The sequence below is a fragment of the Chelon labrosus genome, assembly GCF_963514085.1.
Source record: "Chelon labrosus genome assembly, chromosome: 19".
Taxonomy (NCBI): domain Eukaryota; kingdom Metazoa; phylum Chordata; class Actinopteri; order Mugiliformes; family Mugilidae; genus Chelon; species Chelon labrosus.
This window is the reverse complement of record NC_140352.1, coordinates 15138480-15156648: the sequence shown is the minus strand read 5'-3', so window position 1 is coordinate 15156648 and position 18169 is coordinate 15138480. Positions and strand designations below refer to the sequence as shown.

General features: G+C 42.5%; 1 protein-coding gene across 1 annotated transcript in view; it reads left to right on the top strand.

The window, feature by feature from the left end:
* Window positions 1-18169, top strand: part of cacna1g (calcium channel, voltage-dependent, T type, alpha 1G subunit) — a gene marked incomplete at its 5' end in the record, with an annotated part of 270616 nt that overhangs the window by 78661 nt on the left and 173786 nt on the right. The window contains 1 exon segment of the mRNA XM_084566892.1: window positions 12855-12966. Coding sequence (XP_084423018.1) covers window positions 12855-12966 — 112 coding nt within the window.

The following is an 18169-nucleotide window of genomic DNA, read 5'->3' as shown; positions in this document are numbered from 1 at the left end:
TATGGCTACAGTCTTTTTCCATCTTTGTCTGAGTCATTATAGTTGCCCAACCTGACACCAAATCTGCCATAGAATCCTCTGTCAGGAAAGTCAGGAATTTTCTAAACAACAATCCCTGACAGGTGGTTGTCTAACAATTCAGTTCAATTTCAATTATATAGCGTAACAACAGAATGCCAAAGCCTAAAACCCCAAGAGCAAGCGCTGAGGTGATGGTGGAAAGGATGAACAGATTTTAACAGGAACTTGATCCCAGCTGGTTAAATGGCCCAATCTTGAAAAGCTAGCAGTCAGTGTAGCTAGCATGTCCGTAGATGATTCTTGCCATTTTTGTAAAGAAGATTTGTGCATTTGTGCATAAGACTGTAAGACTGCACCTGAAAAATGCCCATAGCCGCCAGTGACTCCTCACAGGACGCTGACTGGTTTGCAACATGTGGACAGGCTGCAGGCTCCTACTTTGAATCCCTGCAAGATTTTTGCTATATCACAAATCTTACAAGAATCCAGTTTCCCTGCAAAGTGATTTGTTTCTTAAACTTTCCCAGACCGTAAACTTACAGGTAGCATGTTAGATAATACTTTCCAGAGTGTTTAATCTTTCTGACAAGAGTGCTGCTACTGCTAGTGTTTGCCTTTTGGGGAACTCTGTCAACTGTTTTTCAAGTCTTTTCAGTTTCCAAGTGTGTGTGTGTGCGCGCACGTGCACAACTTGGCTTCTCTGGCAGTCTGATATCTCCCTTATTTAAGTCTGTCCCAGGCTTTACCGCCTACTTGCAAACACCAGGTGATAAACATGCAAACTAATGAAGCTAATAGGGTTCAGATGCTTTGGTGGATTATTAGGGCCACTACTTCTAGCTCATTGTGTCTGCTAATCATAAGCATTCCTGCTAACCTCAGGTTTATGCCATATGAAATGAAGCACTTGCTGAAAGCAGTGGCACGTCGACGACCGAATGTCGATGTGTGAAGGCGCGGTCGTGCACGGAGACACATGTATGCACGATGATGGACTGCACATTATAAAGGGCTGCAGCAGTCACACCCTAAATATTTCATGAACATCCCTCCTCTTTGAGTTATCTTCTAACTTTTAAATTTTATTCTGGCGTGTTCAGCAGACGTCGCCAAAAAAAAAAAAAGAAAAAATATATAAAAGTTTTATTTTTGTCTCTTCCCAGAAAATAGCTCGGGTAGGACAGTACAGACAGAAAAGTGAAAGGAGAGAGAGAAGACGGTGATCAGAGAGAGGAAAAAAAGGGCTTTGAAGGGTTTGGAGAAAGGAGAGATTGATGGGAGAGGAGCAGTAAAGGTGAGGCAGCCGCCGTCTCTGAACAGAGATAAACCTCACTTTTCACCCTGAGCTACCTTCCTTCCTGTTTTGCACACCTTCACATGTTGTAGCTGCGCTTTTCGGCTTTGTAAAGTTTGCTCTCGGAAGAAAAGGTGCTACACTCCCGAGGAAACAAAGACAAAAAGGAGGTCGGTTGTCATGAGCGGTAAGAGAGAGAAAAAGAAAAAAAAAAAAAGGTTTCTGAAATGGCGAGGCCACAGACAGGAGTGAATTTAGCGTCAGCATTTCTCTTCACAGCAACCACTTTGTAATCGTATCCCTCGTGATTTCCTGTCCAAGGGCTTGAAAAGTTCGAATATTTGTTGCACCCTCAAACCAAGTTTTGCCTGAATTTAAAACTTTGCAGGTTTGAAGACTTTATGGTGATAAATTTTGAATTAAAGAACATTTTCTTCTTCCATTTTAGAAAATGCCCCAAAGCAACATGCATGCGAATTCAAGATGTGTCATCTAAGGAAATAGCAGAGGGAGGAGATCAAGGTAGATGGACGGATCAGCAAAATGGTTTCTTTTGACCTCTATCTCTCCCTAGCCCTAGCCCTAGCCCTAGCTAAGTAATTTTTGTGCCTGGATAAAAATGATCATATTTTCATTCATGTGATTTGGAATGGTCGTGGAATGTGCTGACAAAGTGTGATTGTTGCCAGTACGGAAGTAAGATCGCAAAGTGCATCTATGAGGGATTCTGATGGGCATTTACAAAGAACGTGTTTGTACCCCATTGGTTTAACCTACTGCTTTCTTTAGAGCATGCGTGTCAAACTCATTTTAGTTCGGGGTGGGGGCACATACACCCCAGTTTGATCTCAAGCGGGCTGGACCAGTAAGTCAACATCATAATAACCTATAAGTAACGACAACTCCAGACTTTTTCCATTTGTTTTAGTGCAAAGAACAAGAAGACAAGACAACAAGAAGAAGAACAAGTAAATAATTATTATTATTTAAAAAAATAAATAAAAATATGTCAGTAAAATAAGTGCAATTTGGGCACATTGCTGTCTGCTGTTTAGTCCTGGGTCTCAGTGTTGTCTTCTGTCCACTTCTCTGACTAAAACAGTGGCCAAATTAGGGATATCAAGTATTTTCATTGAATTTTCGCACTTTGCAAATTCATGCTGCGGGACAGATTAGGACCTCTGGTGGGCTGCTTTTGGCCCGCGGGCCATATGTTTGACACTTGCGCTTTAGAGGCGCTTTATTATGTGCATGAATTGTCAATGTGTGTTCTATGCAGAACTTAAAACATGCTAATAGAGACCCAACAGAGACCTTAAAACATGCTAATAGAGACCCAACAACTTTATATGTATGTACCCCCCAGTGCACACTGGCATATTTGCTGGGTGACTGGGCTCAGGCTGGTGATGCATACACGCACAAACTATCCAGGTTTTTCTTACAAAAAGCGATATTCCTACTAAGTTGAATACACAGCATCTGAATATTTGAATACTTTTAAACACAGTCTCCATATTTCACTCCTTCTGCTTAGAAAAGGTTGGCACTGCGATAGTTGGGCATTTCCAAAAACCTGTTGCTTTCCAATTTGTGAAGATGCTCAATCATTAAGGTCATGGTATACTGATGGACAACACAGACAGATGTTCCTGTTTAAACCCTAGCTCTCAACTAGTCTTTTGAAGAAGCCAAGGAAGCTACTGGGATGAGTGGAGACACATCTTCAAAAAAAAAAAAAAATCGTTGAGCCCAGTTGCCCTTGTTTGAACTTGTTTTTTGGATAAATGTTTGACAGTTGTTTGATTCCAATTTCCGACCAGAAATGTGGGCTTTCCGTTCGCTTGTTTTTGTTTTGCTGGCTAGTTGGTTTGTGTAGAACGCACGGAGTCTACCGTAAACAGGCAAAAGGCTGCGGTAAAGACCCTGTTTGAGACAAAGGTTGTGAATGTACCTTCTCTCACTCTGAACATCCAAACTGAACATGCTGTTTTTATAAAAGTGAAATATGTTTCAAATTGACATGAAGACAAGCCTGTCACGATACGTGTGACGGAAGCTCATAAACACGCGGTCAACAAATCTGAAAGGTGGACTTGTTGCTTCTTTTCTCGCGCCCTCTACTCCATCTTCCACCCTATTTCATTTCATCTCTTGTCTAACTACCAGTATCATCCCACGCGTTTTAACCCTTTTTCCTCACCCAAACTATTCCTATTTCTTTACCTCAGCTTCACACGTCCACCCAAGTGATCTGTTTCTGCTTCCGTCTGTCCACTTCCTGCTGTCCCAGTCCAGCTTGCCCTCTCCCGCTCACCTCCCCAACAGCTTTTAATGAGGGAACACACAAACATCATGACGTATGGCTGAATGCCACTGCCCCTGCCCCACCTCTGGCATACTTTCCCAGCTGCTTCCTGAGCCCGTGACACCCCTGTGTCGGCTGGTGCGGGGCTCGCCCTTTCTGGTTGTTTGAACTTCCGGACAGGTTGAGTTTGAATCAAGAAGCGGCGCCTTCGCACATCCTCTGTGAGAATCCTCTTTGCTTTGATCCAAATTCCTTTCATGAACATAATGGGGAGTCATGGAGCCAGAATTTCACGGAGTTGCATCAAGCAGACAGTCTCCTCTACATACTGTACAAAGTAAGCAATAATTATGCTGCTTTTACTTTGACTTACGTGCATGTTTTTGAATTCCAGTGAGTAATTTGGGGGCCACTGGAGCAACCTTTTATTACAGCGGAGCTTGGATTATAAAATTAATGGTAATTGCCGGTGAACCAGTTTGTCCTCCTTATGAGAAACTAGCCATAGGATCTTCCTTAAAACATGCTACGAACAATGGTGCCAAAATCAGGGAAAGACATTGACGTTCATTCTCCAGTTGGATACCGATGCAGGGGAAGAAGAAGGCATACTGATCTAATAGATCTCCCGAAATCCTACACACTGGTCCTTAAACACACACAGACACACACACCTATCAAACATGATGTGAATTAGGTGATTAAAAATTAACATTTTTGTTCCCTATCATCTGAACATATCATCATCTGAATGTATCATAGTGTATGTTCTGTTCAGCCCTTTTTTGTTAACGCATTGTATTGTAGTTAAAATACTGAAATCCAAGGCTCAATGTTTTTCCGTTTGGAGAATCATGGAAATTGTTCTTAAAACCCGCTGATCCCAATGTATATTTGTTTCTTTATACATTTAAGCTCTGCAGTATCACAGGTTGCGTAACCGTGCCTTATTTCAAAAAATGCAGCGCTTGGTACGCTTGCAGTAACCCGACGCTGCTCATTGCCTCAGCGAGAGAAACAGATTCTGAGATTTTCTTCGTGTACAAGGCTGTGTGGTATGCGCGGAGACGGGCAGAGCAGAGATGGATTCAGAGCCACGTCCTGTGTGAGTTATAGTAAACACAATGAATAATATCTATTCAGAGAGGCTCGTCTATATTGATCGCCCTCAGAATGCGTGAGCAGCTCATCTCTCGCTGCTGAGGATTCATTTCCCTGCCCTCATGAAAGAATTAATAGCTGGAGAACTCTTGATGAGTTGAAGTTTCTTTTCTTTTTCTTTATCAAACTTTTTTTTTTAATTTAATAAAATATGTCACCTTATTTCTCCTCTCTTTCCGTACATATATAAACATGCACACACACGCACACACACACATGCTGGTTCTTTGTTGTTCGCATCCTGGTGTGTGGTGTCACATCATTAGTGGACGGAATCGGAGTGAATCAGCAGTGTGATGCAGGGGAAGACGTAAAGGCTCGCATATCGTTTTCCCTTCATTAGGCAAGAAGAAAGGGACTTTAAATGTGCGCATACCCGTGTGTGTGTGTGCGAAAGAATGCATGAGTGAGAGGCTGAGAGGAACCCAGGAGAGCAGAATACTTTTCCGAGGTGTTGATGAGTTTGATAATGTTGCCTCTGATGAAAGCACTGTGGCGTGCATTTGCATGAGCGTGTCTGCGGCGTAGGGCGCGCAGGCTTCTTGCTTTCAGAGTTTTGACAGAGCATATCCCCGTGTATCTTCCCTCTAATTGAATCCATCCCTCAGGGCGTCACCGCTTGTTTATATCCTGACACCATGAAGGTGTGTGTGTGGGTGTGTGTGCGTGCGTGCGTGCTCACGCTGAACAGAACACTGCAAACACTCTGTCCTTATCGTTTAATTATAGCCCACCAGCTGGAGGAAGGCAGAGGAAGAGAACGAGGGCAGGAAAAGAAGAGTTATTGATTAAATTGGGCAGATTATTCATATTTAATGTTTTGCTTCCATCTCTCTGCTGAAGCCCTCTCCTCAGCCTCCTCCTCGGCGCCTTCCCGTTAATAAATCCTCTTTTATTCTCTTGTAAGATGGCCAGTAAACAATATGTTTTATATGTTTCATCAGCCGACAGCATCTCAAGTGCACCAGTAAAACCTGTCTGCTTTTTGCGCACGTCCAAGGATTACAGCACTTAGCGTGTCGTTCATCATCGTTCAAAAAAAGGTACTTAACCTACTTATTTTGTTTCTGTTCAGAGCCCACGTGTCATCCGCTGAGTGCATTTATTTAAGACTTCATTCTTTCTTAGGACATTGATTACATTTAATAACTCTCCAGATGTTATACTTGTCGGTGATTCTGTGACTTGTGCGATATTAGCATTAGCCAGTGTGCATTAGCTTTAGCCAGCGTATACAAGCGGTACTGGTTGGCTAATGAATATGGGGTAAATGCTAGCAAGCAAACAAGTCTTAGAGTAGGTCAAATGACTCATGGGCAGCGTTCAGACAGTCTGATAGCAAGTGGCTAGCTTTAAGTACTCGTGTTCACACATGGCATCAAAATGCATCTCCACACAACCAAATGTTTGCTAACGTTAGCTGACATTAGCTGCCAAAAGTCATACCGGACCAAGGCAGTAGCAAAAACCCCTTTACCAGCTTTTAAGCCAATAAAAGGTAATAGCAAACTTTAGTTATACGGGAACCTTACTCTTCCAAGTCATATCTTTGACCACCACCTTTGCCCCACCTCTTTTACCTGTGTGTTTGGTCTCTGCCAACTCTCAAAGGAGTTATCTGACCCTGCAGCAGCTAAATGCGCCAGTATCCTCACCATCTAGTTTCTAACTTGGCGTGCCTGCTGTTTAGTTGCAAGGCAGGTTTCATCTGAAGCATTTTGCCGCTAACTGTGTCTGAAAATGACTTTACGGGAACGGTTAAAAAAGAAGAAACCGAAACAGTACGAGCTGTAGATCGTAAAACCAAAGCAAAGGGCTGAAAGATGCTAAAGAAGTCTCGTAGAGTTTCAAGTCAAGTGTACTATTGAACAGCGCAGAGGCTTGGCGCAAGGTTGTTGTTTAGCTGTTGCATTTATAAGATGAAATTGACTTCAAGTTACAAGGCCTTACTTTCTGGTTTCGGAGTTGGCCTGCAGATCACTCAGACCAGCAGTCAGTTTTTACTCTTTCAGTTTGTCCAACTCCCCAAACCTCAACCTGTCTGCGTCTGATAGCTGCAGCAAAATATCAGCCTTGCTAAATAACATACTGTGCGATGCCTTCAGTGAATCACTCTGTCCATGGCACCAGAAGCTTTTAACTTTTGTACGCTGGTACAGAATGCAGGTGAATAACATCCAGTGATTTGTAATCATTGTGGGGAGTTTTTTGGCCTTTGTTTTTCTTCCTCGGGATGTACGGTTTCTTACCTGACTACGGAGGCCAGCTTCAGACATCACGTCCAAGGGTCTGGAGAATCGTCTGACTTTTAATCCATACCAGAGGCCTACACAAGCACTGCTAGAACAGAGCATTCTTATTGTAGGTTCTAATCTCTAACCAATCTTATTGGTTATTCCACCTTCTATTCTTTATACCATATTGATGTTGAGGAATTTTTTTCCCTATGGCTTACAGCTTTCTACTTTCTCCTTTCTGTCACTGCTAATAATGCCTTGACTGAAGGCAGAGCTTCAAAAATAATTGGCCTGCCGACTCATGATTTGACAGATATTCATATTATAGCAGTTAGATGGGATGAAGAGGCAGAGCAAGGAAAATTCTTTGCATAGATCATCTATACATCAGCAAGCCAACCACGTTTGACCCTGCGTTTCCTTAAACCAGAGGTGGGACCAAGTCACTGTTTGGCAAGTCCCAAGTAAGTCCCAAGTCTTAGCAGTCAAGTCCAAGTCGAGTCCCAAGTAAAGACAGAGAAGGGCAAGTCGAGTCCAAGTCCAAGTAACACCAAAGCCAAGTCGAGTCCAAGTCCAAGTCCCAAGCTTCTTCGAGTCCTGAACAAGTCATCATGTACTCTTCTCTCAATAATGCCATTATTAGACTAACTATCATAATTTCAACATATCAACCTAATCTACAGTATTTTATTTTTATTATAAACACAAATTAAAATATGCATATATTTTATTTATCTGTATATACACATGCGCCCAAAGACCTTCAAAGTATTGTGTGTGAATGGTGGGTTGGAAATGTATTAGCACGGAAGGCCCCACTGTCATCCTAAAGTTGGTAAAGCGCCTTGACTAGTGAGGCATGAACTGTGTGGATGCATGTAACTGGCATCTACTGGATGCTTCAGTGGATGCCAGTTATAGTAGGTCAACATTTTCCTTAAATCACAATGAAACTTAATATTTCAATAAAACAATGTTTAATCTGCATAACAAAAACAGCAGAGTTGAGAGAGAGAGAGAGAGAGAGAGAGAGAGAGAGAGAGAGAGAGAGAGAGAGAGAGAGAAATAGTAAAAATAAGCTGCAACCAAAGGCACTGGTTATCAATGAAAATAAATAAAACCATAAAGCCCTAAAACAATTAAGGTCTAAATTGTTTGTACATTGTACATTTAGATAATTTACTATGTTGACTGTGTAGCCTACGTGTATTTTTTACCCGTGACTGAAAAACGATCATTGATCCGTGATCCGTTCGGATCAATGTCTTCGGTTCGGAACACACGTGATCCGCGGATTGATTTATAAAAAAATAAAAAAATAAAAAAAAAATTGTGCGCACGTTCAGTCCACACACAGCGTAGTCATGGCGAGCGGAGGAACGCTCGCCACGGGATACAATAATGAACTTGTTGTAGAGGCTGGCGCAAGTGATGAGGAGATTACAGGGAGAGATGAAGAAGAGGAGGAAACTGAGGAGGACGAGGATTAAATTGAATTGGAGGATTTATTATTATTTTTTTTTTGCTTCAAACCAAACGAGACAGGAATGGTTAAACTTTGGAGTGGTAAGGTGTCTGTTGCTTTCTGTTACGATAACCTACCGGTAATTATCACCGTGTATGGTTAAGTGTTTACAATGCACTACCGGTATGTTTGCTACGTTTTTGTTACCATATTTCTACACTGGAATTTAGCCTGAATTACCGGTATTTAATGTTCTGTAAGCATACCATGTTATGGTAACTGTACGTTTTCAATAAATGAACCTGGTATTTTATAGGTTCAAATAGACACAAAATCTTGTTTTTATTCATTCTACTGGTAGTTCGTTTTGCTCAAATAGAAATAGAGGCCTGCCTCTAATTCTGGCCTCCTTCCAATAAAGGCCGGGGCCGCGATGCGCTTGAGTCAAATAAAGGCCCGGGCCTCTATTGGAGGATTTACAGTATTTTGTTTGTCATGCAGACCGGACGCTCGGCTGCATGTCTCTGTATCGGCCAGCAGGCTCTGCCCGTTCGTCTCGCATGTTTTTGTTTTTTTTTTCCTCGCGGAAGTGAATGAGTCTCTGGGGTGTCTTGGTCCACGATCAGGAAATGTAGTTTTTGACTCGAGACATGTCAAGTCATTACAAGTCAAAGAGGCCAAGTCCGATTCAAGTCTCGAGTGAATAGCATTCAAGTCCAAGTCGAGTCGCAAGTTATGGCGAATTTTATCAAGTCGAGTCTGAAGTCATTAAAATCATGACTCGAGTCTGACTCGAGTCCAAGTCATGTGACTCGAGTCCACATGTCTGCCTTAAACCGTACTGTACACACAAACCTACTGAAAATCAGCATCTTTTCTGTTTTCATTGCTTGTTTATGCACTGCTTGTGACAAGCTTTCATGCAGACTGGTCCAGAGTAGGCAAAGTCCCCTTAATGAGGACAACTTTTTATATTGTTACAGGCAGTCGTGGACTCTTCTGTGGTTTGAATACACTGTCACTGAGGAATAAAAAAAATCAGAAGTTTTGCTTGGCTAAATCAAGACTTAGATATTTTTGAAATTCCATCTGGAACAGTCCCTGCTCTCTGTGGCATCAGGAAACATTATTATCTTGTTGGAATGTGTCGTTTATATGGTAATTTATTCATTTTCAGGCCTGCTAGTTATGTTCTTCATATACAAACAGAGCTAAATTTGGAGGAAACCAAAAGTTCATGAGTTTTTTTTAGTGTTAAGTTTGAGAGCTGTATTTTACCAAATTAGTGAATAACTGCATACTAGTGACAGCACAGAAATGTTTTTACTAACGCCATACTGTGTCTCTGTGTGTTGATTATTCCAAAGACAGCGTTCAGTTTGTTTTTATAGCACTGCTATCCATTAATCAAAGCAGTATTTTAAGCTTTATTCGTCATACATTCAGTTGCCAGTTCATTAGATAACACTAGTAAAAACAAATTAATTTTAATACAGATCTAGATTAAATCCTCTTTCATGACTGTTCTCTTTCAGTGTCCGAAAGGTGGTAATTCAACTGGATGAGCATTTTGGAGGATGTAGTTTGTGGTGCGGTAAACCTGGATTGAATTGAACACTGAAGTGTTTCTGTCGCTTAGCCTGGCCCACTGATTAAAATGTGAAAATGTCAAAATAATAGGAACATGTGTCGTTTAGAACACACTACAGTTCAGTTGTACAACAAACCACAGCTTCCAAAATGAAAACACAGTTGAATCAACAGTTCTCTCAGTAATTTGAAACAAATGCTGAATACAATAACCTTTAATGATTATGTAAGAGTGTATTCTTTTCACTGGTGTACCCAGTGAACTGGCAAAGGACTCCTGGCCACATAATGCCTGGACATTAACCATTGTAACAGGCAAAACATTTAGGTACGTGGTTAGTCTTTCTCTGGAGCCTGTTCATGGTGTCGATAATAAACTGAAATGTTAGTGAACTCCAGTGGTGACACTGTTTTGCTCTGATGAACGCCAGTGATGTCAACAGCTTACAAACCATGCAGTTTATTATTTTCAACTCGCCCCACCTCCTCTGCTGGTGACTTATAAAACTTTCTGCACCACCGTTCTCAGACTAGACCTCCACGTGACCGACTCTTTGTTTCCTGTTTAATGCTCTCACTCTCCGCACTGACTGATCTTTTTAATTGCGTCCCCTTGGACTCACACAGGCTTCTGTGCATCTTCCTGTGTGTGTGTGACACAATCATGCTCCACCCTCAAGGTGCAACTGTCATCATGGAGCTAATGCTAGTGAGGTTGTGTCTGGTCACAGGCCCAAATACCCCCATACAGCCTGTGTGCGTTATCTAATACTCCCGTTCAGTAAAGTATAGGAACCACCAAGATCCTGCTGTGCACTGTTGGGTTAGCTCATTTCAGGTTTTAATCGCTTCAGTATTAGTTTTAGATCTTTTTTAAACATGGAAGTTATTAGGGTATCCTGTGAATGTAACTGACCCACAGCCATGTAGAGATCCCAGTCTCATGCTCATGCAATGATGACTCCTTGTGCCTGTAGTGTTGACATATTTGACCGAACTGCACCTAGTTTTTCGGTCGGTTTTAATTAACTACAGCCCCCTTGCTTCTTAGTTCTAAATATCTGTGTGAAGAATGCCGGTGTGATGAACAATGCAAAACTGTGTGTTTTAGGGAGAAAAAAAAAAAGCATGTCTTTGAAGTGCATCTGCTTATCGAGCACTTTACTGCATACTAATCCCGGATAAGGCCCCCGCTTGCTCTCAAAAGTGGCTCAACATTGGTTTTATAGATTCCACAAGATGCTGGGGACATTCCTTTGATATTCTCCTACGTGGCGACACGATTGCATCACGTAACGTCTGCAGATTTATAAGCTGCTCATCTCACGCTGTGGATCGCCCTTTCTGCCACATCCCAAAAACAGTCAGATCTGGTGACTGGGGAAGCCGTTGAACTCCCTGAACCCACTGCTGTGTTCATAGGATTTGTGATTTGTGGCACGGTGCATTATCATTCTGGAGGAAGACGAGGATAGGTAATACTTAAAACGTGTCTGAGATCAAGTTTCTGAGGTTGTGGCGGCACAGTTGGTAGAGTGGGTTAAAGGTTCAAGTCACAGTGCATGGACCACATCCCGAAGTGTCCTTAAGCAAGACACTGAACCCCCACTAGCTCCCTGTACCTGGCATTGATGTGCGAATGTGAGTGAATGCATCTATGAATGAACAGGTAGATGTGTCATTGTAGCCATTGTCTTAAAGGGTGATCTTAAAGGATTATCTTGCCCTTATTTCTCTTTGACTGACACTGTGGAACAAAAGCAAGTCAGTGGTGCTTGATTTTGACCAGCACAAAACAGGAAAGTTAAAAAAACAAAACAATGTTCCAACTTTTGCTTCCTTGTCGTGGCAGCTCTGGTGCCTTGCTGACCCAGCTTCATTATGGGTCAGTGGGATGAGTGAGCATGGGGAGGCTAATGCAATAAAAGACAGACAGGTCATTTGTCCTCACAGCTTGCGTGCACGCTTTAAGACACACTTTCACGCGTACAATATACCGTTTTCTTTTTTGCTCACACGTCAAGACACACACACAGATGACAAACTGTCTTTTCCACCTAATAATGTTAACCGGGTTGGACGTAGGGTGCTGACTGTGGGTGCAGCAGTGATCTGTTTTTTTTATGTGAATGTGTGTGTGTGTGTGAGTATGCATCCGGCTTACATGTTTGTGTGTGCGCATAAAAGCAGCCTAAACTGTGTTTCGTCTCATTGATCAGTGTCACATTGCTCAGGCTGGCGTTTGGCCTAACCACATCAGGATTGCCCACTTCGACCTCTCAGTCAATAAAATTCCTGCGCTATGGATCAAGACGTCCTCACACTCACTAAATCTGAAATCTAAGACTTCTGCCTCGTCTTAGTCAGCATTCCGGTCGCTCGGCATCCGCCTCTGTCGCCTTTCGTTTTGCCTCGCACAGTCTTTGTTAAAGTGCCTATCAAGCTCCCTAGCTAGCAATCGGAATGTTTTCCAGTGCAGCCTCGCGAACAGATCGTTGGTTAACAGGGTGAAATGGGAGCGCTGACTGCCACTTGGAACAGCCACAGGTGGGCTTTCCCATTTCCCGGATTCCTCTGTGGCTCATTTTCCTCTCAAGAACCGTTTTGATTGTGAATTGGACTGGAGGAGTCAAACGTGCCTCACTTTGTTAGATGAAGTTGGCATAATGAGGTCGCTGGAGAAAGCCTTGAGAAATGTGTTTGTTAGATATTTTTTTTTCTGTCACTGCAGCCTGTTTTCACTTCTCTGTGTTATATTCCTTAACTCTTGTCCTGCACGTGGTTCGAGCGAGCGTCCATGTTGGTGATCCTGCTGAACTGTGTGACCCTGGGCATGTTTCATCCCTGCGAGGACATCAACTGTGACTCTGAGAGGTGCAAGATCCTACAGGTAAGACAATTTCTGCCTTAATGTGATATGAACTAAATGTGGTTTCTTTCTTTCCACAGTTTGTTTAATAACAAATGTTAAAGCAAAGCATGACCATAATTCAAGCCTGACCGAAGGTATTGCTAAATGAACAAGTGTAATTGTATGCAAGTATGTCCTGATGTGCACAAATGATAGTGGAGGCTGAGAAGAAAAATCCATGGAGTCTGTTGTTTTCAGTACATCAGCGTTCGTGTTTAATGGGAAGGCTGGTAAAGGAAGGCGTATGCTTAATTTATAGTTGTGCATCACTTCGGAACTATGCCGACCCTTAGCTGTAGCCTAGGCCAGAGCCTGATGTGCACCTCCTCAGGAATTTAGCTATGCATCGTGGCAATGCAGACCACAACCGCTTTGATTGATCTGAAATGCATTTCTTTGTTCACATGTCTCAGCACCCAAACAAGCACAGAAAGTTCTCCCTTGTTCAGCCTCCAACACACCATCTACTCATATGTCTTCTCTATGTTCTGAGCAGCGGAGCGCTTTGGTGAGAGCGATGAGTATGACTGGCTAGGTAGGTAGACAAACTGAGGAACACGATTCTAGAACTGGCCATTGCTAGCTAGCCTTTGGCTAAAGTCTTTGTGGTGTGTTCAAGTGAAAGTTTTGGTCCAGACACAGGCAGCAAAAGGCGACGTCACAGGCATCCTTGGTTGCCACTAGACCTTGGACGTCTGTTGACGTGTCCGGGACTTCATCTCCCGGGTAATGTGCGGTGAGAAGCAGCTAGTCTCTGCTGTAGAAGAGAAAAAAATCAACCTGACAGTACCTTTATAATTCAGGGTTCATCTACTTTTGTTGAAGCGTGTGTGAACCCTAACATCTCTGGTGAGCTACCCGCCGCTATCACGGCTAAACTTACTATTGCTGTCAATTGCACTGCCCCTGCCACAGTAAGAGCTTTTGTATTAATGTACAGTAATTGGTAACATTTGCTGCTGAGCAACATTTAAAATAGTGTCATTACTTTTTTTTAATGAGTCTTATGTAATGAGTAATAGTTTACACTTTTCCAAAAGCTTGTGTGAAGCTGCTTACCACAGAGAGAGAGAGAAAACATGTTGACTTCATAATAAATATTTAAAAGGCCTATCCAGTTTTTCTGGATTAACTTGCATTAATTCTTAATTAAGACAAATCCCCAAAATAATTGCTAAAGTCTGAGCAACGCACTTTTGAGCTGCGAACGCTCTCCATCAGAGCTGCCCATCAGACCAAATGGAACTGATGGTGTCAGTGTTTGTCGGTTTCACATCTTTCTGAAACCCACAACCAGACATTCACACCCTTCGCGCCGTAATTAGCCAGCTGTTTGAATGTGATAAAGCAGGCTGTCAGCTATTTCTGCCACTTTTCATGTGCAACACTGTGGATTTCACTGTGTAAGAGAGACTTTTAAAGTGTGTCCGTTGTTTTCGTATTTAAACTACGTCGGCCTTCCCACGCCCACCTCCCTGTCCAGACGATATATACACTATTGATTGCTCACATGGCTGTGGAAATGACCTCTTTTAAACCTCATATTTCCCAAAATGCTGTGCAGTTACATCTTTTTGAGAGACCCTTGGTGCCTGCAAATCTCACACCCCCGGTTATGTAATGTAGGATTTTTCTTACAGTCAGAGGTTATTCAAGAGAGGTGTGCTATTTTGTCAGAATTGATAAAGCCCCTCTAGAGCCATGTAGGCCTTATACTATGGAAATGTGGAGACTAGACTAAACTGACTATGACATATCAAAGTTGGTGAACTATGAACATCAACAATGTCCATAGTCTAGAGGATTTTTGTTCGATCTCCAAAAGAAGCAACACATTGGTGACTGAGCCTATGACCCATTGTTGGAGGTATTGCTCTATTGATATATTTCCATTAATATGAATTGGGTGTCTGTTCCTGCATTCCCTTAAAAAAGCTTTATTGAACTGATACTGTATGAGGATATGACTGCAGAATAGTAAATCGGCATCAGAAGATAGACAGTGAGGTTGCTGCTAAGGCAAACTGAACAATTCCTCCTTCACATTAAAAGCCCCCCCCCCCCCCAAAAAAAGTACATTTTTATGATGAATTAGTTACAAGAAATGCCCGTTCCATCAGCGAATTTGGTAAGTTTGCGCTCATTAATCAAATATGCGTTTAGGAAACAAGTCTACTGTTGTTGCGAAATAGAAAGTAATAGAACAGAAGGAGCGGCCTCAGTGAGCTGTTAGATGAAGAGCTTGAGGCTACAGGTGGCTTCCCTTCTCTAGCACCCTATAATATCCAGAATATAATTTAAAATCCTTCTCCTGACAAACAAGGCCCTTAAAGGCCAAGCTCCAGCTTACCTTTAAGAACTCATAGTACCGTATTACTCCAGTAGGATGCTTTTGTGCTGAAGTAAGTGCAGGCTTACCTGTACTTCCTAGAGTTTCATAAAGTAGAATGGGTGGTAGTTTGGGCTCTGAACAGAGGGCCTCTATATTTTTTTGAATTATCTCAGGTAACCCTAAACCATCCCTTGGTTGTGCTGCTATATGTTTAGGCTGCTGGGGGGTTTTCCCATGATGCACTGGGTTCTGCTCAAGGATTGTTCCTGTTCTTCTGCTGTTGCCACCATTACCTTAGCTCATGCTTCAGGTTCTTGGTACTGTAAGGCGTCTTAAGACAATTTGTATTGTTATTGCGGTTATTGCAGACAAAACTAAATTAATGAGAATAAACAAACTTCTTGCTTGAAGTTGACTACACATTGCACCGGGAACGGTGGTTTAACTTTTGATCGCTAACACTCTTCCAGATGCCCTGGTGAAAGAAACAACTTAGGGACATGACAGCGCAACACTTTATTCCCATGCATTCATTTATCACCCGTGAGCTTCACTCAATAAGACAAGTACAGCCAAAATGAAAGGCCTTCCAGAGGGACGAGCATGAAGGGAAACAACAGACACACACTACAGAGGCAACACTCACCCACAGAAACCATCACAAGAAGATAAGGACAGCGAATGCAGAGTAATGGGCGGCAAAACATCAGACTGGTACAAGGCAACAAAATGTTTGCGTGACAGATCATGAGCCAGCAAAGGCATTGTTCAAACAAAGGCAGAACAGATGACAGAGCGCAAGAACACTGGCACAAACATTTCTAACAGCAATGCATTTGATGGAGTCCCAGAAAGAGCTCCTGGGACGATGTTTTCCTGCATACGTGGCCTTTGCAGCCCCCTCCATTTGCCTAATCTGAGATGCACAACAAACAACAACACCGGGCGGAGGCGTATCCATTAATTCATTTATTGACCTCCTTTTAACCCAACAAATACTAATGGGAGAGCTTTGTTGTTCTTGTCGGTAAACACATAGGGTAGAACGGACATTTTTCTTCGGCGCTGGCTCCGAGAATAAAACAACAGGGCGAGGTGCGGTGGAACAGATCTGCATTATCTGGCACCGTTCATCTTGTGCGGTGAAGAGATAATGTGCTTGCAGAGTGCTTCTAAATAGATTGAAACTGCTGAATTTCACTGAGTCAGTGGACAAGAAAATAACACGACTTCAGGTCTGATTCAGTCTAAATTGAGATATCTATCATTTAAAAAAAAATAAAAAATGCAGACTCTTACTCTGTGTAAAATCCGTTTAGTGGGTAAAACATTTGCTGATGGGCAGCATTTTGAAATATATTATCACACTTCCTGTTTCTCTCATTTTCTCCTGTGGAATAAGGAAACAGTAAAAAAAGAAAGGAAGAGGAGAAGGAAAGGAAGGAGGAAGTGTGAGCACAGGAGAGGAAAGGAAAGGAGGGAAATGCATGTGAAAGAGGTCGAGGAAAAGATAGCAGGGGTAAGAAGAAGACAGAAAGACAACAAATCAGAGAAAAGGAAAAGGAAGGTAGCAGGAGAGGGAAGGAAAAAAAGGGAAGAGGGAGATGGGTATAAAGCAGGAAGGAGGAAAGGGGTAGGGAAGAGAAGGGAAGGGAAAAGGGAGCGAAAGGAATGGAAAGGAAATGGGGGTGAAAAGAGCAGAAGAGTAGACAAGGAAGGGAAACAACTGATAACATGGGATGTAAATGAGGTGAAAGAAAGACAGAAGAGAGCAGAGGAATGAAAAGGAAGGGAGGATAATAGACAGGAAGCAATGGAAAACAGGATATAGGAGAAAAGAAAAGGACGGGAGAAGAGAAGGAAGTCTGAAAATTAAAGAGGTCAAAGGAGGAAGATAAAAGTAGATGGGAGAAGAAAAGAAAAGGTGATGAGGTGTCACGAAAGGAACGGAAACAAATAAAGCAAGAAGAGGAAAGCAAAGGAAAAGGAGAGGAGTGAAATGAGGGAAAAAAAAGGAAGACTGATGGATGAACAGAAGAGAGGAGAATAGGGCAGGTGAATATGGAGAACAGGGTGTGTTGAGATGAAGAAAAGAAACGTAAAGATCAGGGAGTGGGGGTGTGGAGTGTGCTGTTTATAGGGCAGCCCCAGCCCTGTCGACTCCTTCCATCTTCTCTGCTGGAGGATATGAGACGTGATTTAATTCAGCGGGTGTCCTCTCTGGAGCGCGGATGAATACACATCGCCTAGAGGTTAAATGCATTCTTATTAATTCCCAGCTCCCTCCATTTCCATCTCCCCATCATGTTAAGAGATCGTAAAGGCACGTGACCTCCACGGCTGTGTCTTTGATCCGCCTCACACCATCTGGAACACACTGACTCTCCGGGTTTTCTCACTATTCACATCTCTTCCCTTTCCTCGTTATCACACTTTCGCATCCCTGACACGCCGCCGCCTCACTCTCGCCTCTCTTGTCATTTTTTTCCCCCTTGCTACCAGGAGCTGGGTTTGACTTTACAACCTCAAGTAAAATAATTTACCTCAGAAGATGATCTCAAATTGATTTTGACAGCCTAACATAGCGATGACAGGAAAAAAAATTGATTGAACCTAAACACATTACACATAAGTTTGGGATTTAAGCTAAAAGCAATCCTTGGCACCTAGACAGAGCGGTTTTTAGTCCAACTCCAGAGCCTAACGTACCATATTGTTGACTAAAAGTCATCAGCGTAACCCTGGTTACTCCGAAGTCATCTGCTGCAAAAACTGGGCATTCGTTTTTATTGCATTACAACAAAACAAAGTATGTGTGGTACACTACAAGGATTGTGAAGCCCAAATTTG